Genomic DNA, 6,420 nt, shown 5'->3' with positions numbered 1-6,420 from the left:
GCCGAGGTGGGTTGGGGGGCTGGATGTGGGTCTGTGAGGCTGCTGTGAGGGAGAGTGAGGGTGATGGGGCTGGCTCTGCTATGGGGCAGATTTGGGAGGTTGTCTAGGTGCCCAGCCCTGGGCAGGAGCTCAGCACCCTCCCCTCCCGGCAGGGCTGAGTTCAGGGCCGAGGCGCTGCAGAAGAAGCGGGAGGCGATGCTGTCCCAGGAGGACTCGGCGGAGCTGATGGAGGAACACCGGCGCCTGATGGCCTGGAACGACGCGGAGAATGCCCGACAGCGGGCACGCAGGTCAGCCCGGCCCCACGCGAAGCTGGGGGGCCGCTTCCCTTCCTGGCTTTGCCTTTTACTTATGCAAAACTAAATTCAACACCCAGGTTAATTAGAGTCAGGCTTAATTGTTACAAAGGCACTTGACCTAAATTATGACATTTTTTAAGTAAATCTGCATATGCAGCGGCAGTGTTTCCAGCACCTCTCACTGCTGAGGGGCAAGTTACTGAGCTCTGGACAACCTCCCGCTCTCCTGCGGAGGTGGGTGTCATCGGGAGGAGAAGTTTCTCCGTGTTCCCTCCCGTGCTACTCCCAGGCAGCCATCCTCCGGTCAGACACGGGAAGTGTGTCAGTGCTTCCAAGAAGATCAGCATCTTCTGAATTTCAGAAGCAGGAGAAGGTTGAAGGGAAAAACCCGTCTGTGCTGTCCCTTGGCCCGTCACAGAGCACTCGAGCTTCCGCATCCATGTGCTCCGACTTGGAGCTCCCAAACAGAACCAGACTCCTCTAGGTCTCGGGTCCACGGCACACGCGTCAGTGCCGGTCTGTTTGAAAGCTTTTGCGTTAAGGTTTTGCATTAATTTTTCTCTCATGAGAGGAGGCGATTTCCCTTTGTCCCCACACTGGGGACAACACGGGCTCTCTTCCCCAGCACGGCTGCTCCACTTCTTCCCGTTTGTTCTGGCTGTGCTCAAACTTGACAGCTTTGCATCCCGAGGGATTACTGCATCTCCCTCAAGTGCCACCCTGCAGAACGTGAGCATTCACCAAAGCCTTCTTGTTTTGTTTTCCTTTCCGTACGGCAGAGTGGAAAGAATTAGGAAAGAAGAGGAAGAAGAGAGGAGGCGGAAGTTACAGGTTGCGGAGAACAAGGCCAGGAAAATGGAGGCTTTCCTGAAGGAGAAGGAGAAGGAGGTTCTCCAGCTGCAGGTAAGAGCAGCTGGTGCCTCCTGGGGAGAACGCTGCCAGCAGGCCCCGTGAGAGATTTGACAGCAACCCGTGGGAGTGACGTGGAAGCCGTAGGCTTATTTTCCGGAGATTTTTGTGTCGGTAGCTGAGAACACAAGTGTCAGCACCTTCCAGGAGTGTTGACAGCATGTGGATGGGATAGAGGTTGAGTGAGAGCTCTGAAAACAGGATGGAATAATCCTGAGTGAGAGAATAAAGGTTTCTTCATTCAGGATTCGGCTCCTGCAGAGATCCTGATGATGCTGGTGGCATCTCGGAGATCCACGAGCTCTGCAGGCTCCAGCAGTTTGTAGCGACTCCTCCACTAACGTGTGTTAAGAGCCGGTGCTTGTCCTTCCTTCAGGAGGAAGCCAAAACTTTCATCACGCCCGAGAACCTGGACGCGCGGATCGAGGAGTGCCTGGACAACCCTCGCAACTACAACTTTGCCATCGACAAGGATGGGCGGATCGCCAAACGGACAGTGTTGTCTTAGCGGCCCCGGCCTGGGACCGAGGGTGCTGGCCTGGTTTCTGTCCAGAGGCTCCGCTTATGAGCCGATTTCTTCCTTTTAATGTATAAATCGACCGCAGAATTGTTGGAGAAAGCCTGTGGGTCTGGCTGTAGTTCTTCTGAAGGGTTAACGCCGGCGGGAAAAAGGGTGAGGGAGAAAGTTGGGCTGCAGAGCCAGCAGCAGTCTGTCTCAGCCTGGTGAGGTGGCGGCGAAGCTGCTGTTGCTCTCGCTCTCTGCGATTCCACCTCCCACGTGTGTGGATCCCTCCTGCTTTCACACGAAGCACGTGTCGGGGTAGGGGGGGAAAAAACGGGAACGGTCCTGAGGCAGATCCTGGCTCTGAGCTCCCCGGTGTAGCCCTGGCACCGTTTGCGTGTCGACCCTTCTAGGTGCTTTTGAAAGAAAATGAGGTCGGAATGGCTTTGTAGGAAACACTGAGCCTCTGCTTTTTGTTGTTGTTGGGGGGAAATAATTTGTTGTTCCTCTGGTTTCTGCCGTGGTGGAGGGACCTGTCGTTCTGTTCACACTTTAAACCCTCCTTTGCACATCGGTTGGTGTGGCTAAATGAGAAGATGTGCAGAGAACATCTAAATGATGCTGGCTTTTAAGTGTCTCCTTTTCCCCATCTTACGCCTTGTTTTACTTACCACCTGGGGCTTAAGTTGTGGGCAATACTGTAATTTCTCTGGGTCCTCTGGCGGTTCTGGCTTATTTGTGGCCTTGCAGACCGAGCTGCACTCTCAGCTTTGCCCTGGGTTTTGGGCTGCCAGACACCAGCCTGGAGTTTGCTGCGGTTCGGCCGGAGCCCAGGCGGACTGCCCGCAGGTCCCTCTGCCCTCCCGCATTTGGATAAAACACCAGAATCGACCTGAAATCCCTGCTTTTTCTCTCCGCTTCCCTAAAAATAGCTTTTTCTCTCCAGCCAGCCCTCCTGAATCCGTACCTAAGCGCCTCAAGCGCACAAAAACCACCAGACTTTTTTATTTTTCTGTACAAGTTTTATTTCTGATTAAGATCATTACTTAAATCTGAGTCGCAGACTTTTCGCTCGTCTGTTCTCGCCGTGATGCCAGGCTGGTACAACTCGAGAGATACGGGATCCTGCAGGTCCTTCTCTCCCGGGTGGTCTACGCAAAGAGCATCTCTTGGTCGCAGGATGAGTCCACCACGCAGCCCTCTGCGCGGGGAGAGAAGAGGGGAGAGCACCGCGTGAAATGAGACGGCACAAACCAACCCTCGGAGAGCCCCCAGTCCTGGTTTTTAGTAACACCGGGCGAGATCGTGGTCGCTTTGTGCCCTGTAGCTCCCCAGGATTTGTAGTAGGGTCTCTGGTAGGATCTAATGTAGGGAGGAGGCTGGGATTTTTGGAAAACGGGAATGAAAGCAGGAGGGGGACATGAGCTGCCGTGCACCACAGGAGTGCTGGCACTTGCTCAGCCCCCTAAATTTGGTTGCTGTCTGCTTTTCCCCCTTCCCTGAAACCTCACGGTCCGTTAACACCTTCCGTGGGGTCGGCATCAAGTCCGTCCTGAGTGGGGTGGCGCCAGCTGTTGGGGAGACAGATGGGCAGATGGATGGGACACAGAAGGTCCCTTGGGCAACGTCCCCCCTCCGGCTTTTATACCGTAACCCTCAATTCCTTCTGGTGTGTGTGAGGCCCCCCGTGACAAGGGATGCGGACCCGACGAGGGATGCGGACCCGACGCTGCCCTCACCGCTGCTGCAGCAGATGCCGGGGGCCGCGCAGCTCTCTCCGCTGCCGCCGCCGCAGGGTTTGCGTCCCGACTCGCAGGGTGTCGGCAAGAAGTTTTCTTCCTGGCACCTCAGGGTTTCGGAGGTGCCGATGTAACAGCCCAGCTCTTCTCCGCAGCAGATGTTGGGTCCGAAGCAGTGGCCCTTGTTCCTGGGACCGCAGGGCATGCACTGCTCGGGGAAGAGGGAGAAAGAAAGGTGCGGGAGAGAGTTATTTGGGAAAGTGCACCCGGGTTGAGCCTTTCCCCTGGTCTTTTCCTCCCTTCTGCCAACATCTTCCCCGCCGGAGCGTCGGGAAGGTTGGGAGAAGGAAGGGCTGGGGTTAGGAGGTCTCCCAACCCGCCGGGACGTACCTTCCTGATGTCCATGTCCAGGACGGCGCGTTTGCCCCCGATGGGGCAGTTTTGGATGTAGCAAGCGGAGGAGAGAGCCAGGAGCCCCAGGAGGCAGACGGCGAGCGCCTTGCAGGGCATGGCTGCGGGGTCGGGAAGCTTTTCGGCTTCTCCTCCCGGCGAGCGGTCGTGTATATATAGTGCCGGCTCCTACTTAGACATGCCGGCACTGGCGTCACTGGTTTCCCTTAAAAACCACAAGGCATTGCTTTCCACACCGAAGGGCTCTGCTAATAGCTGGAGGTCGAGGATGTGAGGTCAAGGCCAAGGTCTTGGTTTTCTCCTTGGTGATGACTCTGGCCGTGGAGGTGGGGGGAAGCGTGCGGAGGTTGCGGATGCTGTTTGGGGCTCGAGTCCCTTCTCTGTCAACGCCTTTGGGCTGCCGAGCTGTGGCTTGTCCCACCCGCTGACCTGGGTTGGGTAGGGATGAAGGTAGGCCTGGTGGGACACGTCCTGCCAGGAATGGGGTGAGCAGGGGCTTTGTACAGCCCTTGGCGTCAAATCCGTTCTGGTGGGGGGAAACCAAACCCGTATCCTCCTCCAGGAGGATGTTGGGGGGGAAAACCAAACCTGTATCGTTCTCCAGGAGCATCTGGAGGGGGAAACCAAGCCTGTATCCTCCTCCAGGAGCATCTTGAGGGGGAAACCAAACTCATCCTCCTCCAAGAGGATCTAGAGGGGAACCCGAATCTGTATCCTCCTCCAGGAGCATCTGAGGTGGGAAACCAAACCCCTATCCTCCTCCAGGAGCATCTGGAGGGGGAAACCAAACCCCTATCCTCCTCCAGGAGCATCTGGGGGTTGAACCAAACCATATCCTCCTCCAGGAGCATCTGAGGTGGGAAACCAAACCTGTATCCTCCTCCAGGAGCATCTGGGGTGGGAAACGCGATGTTGGTCCTTTCCACCCATCTCTGCTTGGTATTTGGGGGAATGCTTAACGCTGGGCTTGTTCTGCTCTGGGATGACGGTGACACCGAGCCCATCCTCGCCTGCTTTCATCTAACAGCACTTAGGCAGCCTGAAAACCCCAAATCTCCCCCTTGCTTCTCCCCTGGAGCTGCGCCCAGGGCTTGACCATGTCATCAGCAGGACCCCCTCGGAGAAACGGCACCGAGGATGGGGCCGAAGGCTGATGCAATCGTGCAGGGTCCTGCTCACCCCGACCTCTCGCCTTCGTTACCACAATTAAGAGTTTCCTGCCTTGAATAAATTCCTTGGCTGCAGACAAATCTGACATCTACCGAGACCATTACCCCGGTCCCTCCCCGCGCCTGCTTAATTGGGAATTAGCCAGCCTGGAGCCCGAAAGCCGTGACCTCTTCTTGTCCCCTCTGCCTTGCTTCGAAATCTGCCACTTAGCGTGGCCGCGGTGGCCGGCGGTGAGGGCAGCCGGGTCCTCGTCACCCCCCCCGGGGTCAGGCAGCCGGTGAGTCCTGCTCCCTGGGGACCACCCCGGTTAATGGGTTGGAAATGGGGTTCAGCATCTGCCGTGTGACGACCCGGTGGCTCAACCCCGGCTGCTGTCCCGCTGCCGCACGGGATGGAGGGGAAAAACGCCATCCGGGAGCCACTACGGGCAATTTGGGGGTGCCTGGACCCCCGTGGGCAGGGTTGGGATGCATCTTGGGGAGACAAATGTGAAAAAAAATACCCCAGTTATCAGCTCCTGGTGCTATTTGGGACCTCGACACCCCGATGCTGAGGCTCCGGTCAGCCTGGAGCAGCATCCCTGCTCGGTGACGCATCCCCGTTGCTGCAGGAGATGTTGGGGTTCACATCCTGCACCCTGGGACAGGCTGAGCGCCAAGGCTGGGCTTAACCACCCAATTTCTTCATCCCATCCAGCTCAAGGTCACCCATCCACATTGGCAGTCACTTTCCCCAGTAATTTTGGGGTGATTTTGGGTCCCTTACCACCCCAGGGCTGGGATAAGATGCTCGTTGCGGGGACCAGGCGCTGGGTTCATCCTGCACCCTCTTCCAGGTGCGGGGAGCTGACGTGGGCAGGATGGGTCCCGTTGGCGTGGAGGAGCTCCACCTCCCTGGAGGTGCCACCTCCCTCGGGGACATTATAAAGGACGAGGTGTCCCCCGGGCCGTGGCCAGATCCCAGCCTGGAGAGAGCCCGGAGCTTGCACCTCGTCGGGGTAAGAGAGCCGGGGAAGGGGTAGGGAAGAGGATTGGGGTAACGGTACCCCAAATTTGGGGGGTGACGGTGGAATAACTGGGGGGATTGATCCTGCCCGTCTGTGTCTGGAGGGGACCAGTTTGGTGAGTGATGGTGGGGAAAGATGAGACCAGTCCCGGGGGGTTGTATGAAGCTGGGAACACAAACCCTTCTGCTCTTGGGGGCTTTTTGGGGTGCTTTTCCTTATTTTTTTTCTCATTTTTAGTAGATGTGGCTTGAAGCAGCCTGTCCTGCTGGTTCCTGAAGGCGATGAGGCCCCGAATCTGCCCCAAAGAGGGGTCTTGGCCAAGAGGTAACACGACGGTGGCACATCCCAGCCGTCCTTGGTCTCACGGGGCTGGGGGTGCTGGGG

The 6,420-nt window shown here is 57.3% G+C and overlaps 2 protein-coding genes across 2 annotated transcripts; one reads left to right on the top strand and one right to left on the bottom strand.

Moving 5' to 3' along the window:
• Positions 1–152: 152 nt before the first annotated feature.
• On the top strand, positions 153–1,716 carry MRPS26 (mitochondrial ribosomal protein S26; the record flags this gene model as incomplete). Its single annotated transcript, XM_009706788.1, has 3 exons — positions 153–290; positions 1,079–1,202; positions 1,585–1,716. Coding segments are annotated over 3 exons (394 nt in total), but the record flags the coding sequence as incomplete, so codon positions are not given.
• A 1,145-nt stretch (positions 1,717–2,861) lies between these two features.
• On the bottom strand, positions 2,862–3,959 carry LOC104155092 (neurophysin 1). The gene is made up of 3 exons (XM_009706787.1): positions 3,840–3,959; positions 3,450–3,657; positions 2,862–2,911 (listed from the first exon to the last, which is right to left on the bottom strand). Exons 1-3 carry the CDS (start codon positions 3,957–3,959, stop codon positions 2,862–2,864), a joined length of 378 nt encoding a protein of 125 aa, XP_009705089.1.
• Between the last annotated feature and the right edge of the window lie 2,461 nt (positions 3,960–6,420).

Source organism: Cariama cristata, unplaced genomic scaffold, assembly GCF_000690535.1.
Source record: "Cariama cristata isolate BGI_N322 unplaced genomic scaffold, ASM69053v1 scaffold38988, whole genome shotgun sequence".
Lineage (NCBI taxonomy): Eukaryota > Metazoa > Chordata > Aves > Cariamiformes > Cariamidae > Cariama > Cariama cristata.
The sequence above is the reverse complement of the archived record's forward strand: the minus strand, read 5'-3'. Positions and strand labels throughout refer to the sequence as shown.

Excerpts from the sequence above, each read along its gene's own strand:
- LOC104155092 (XM_009706787.1), bottom strand. The coding sequence starts at position 3,959 with ATGCCCTGCAAGGCGCTCGCCGTCTGCCTCCTGGGGCTCCTGGCTCTC. Across the intron at positions 3,658-3,839 it reads TGGACATGGACATCAGGAAG|TGCATGCCCTGCGGTCCCAG; the intron begins GTACGTCCCGGC and ends TTCCCCGAGCAG. Across the intron at positions 2,912-3,449 it reads CGGCATCTGCTGCAGCAGCG|AGGGCTGCGTGGTGGACTCA; the intron begins GTGAGGGCAGCG and ends CTCCCCGCGCAG.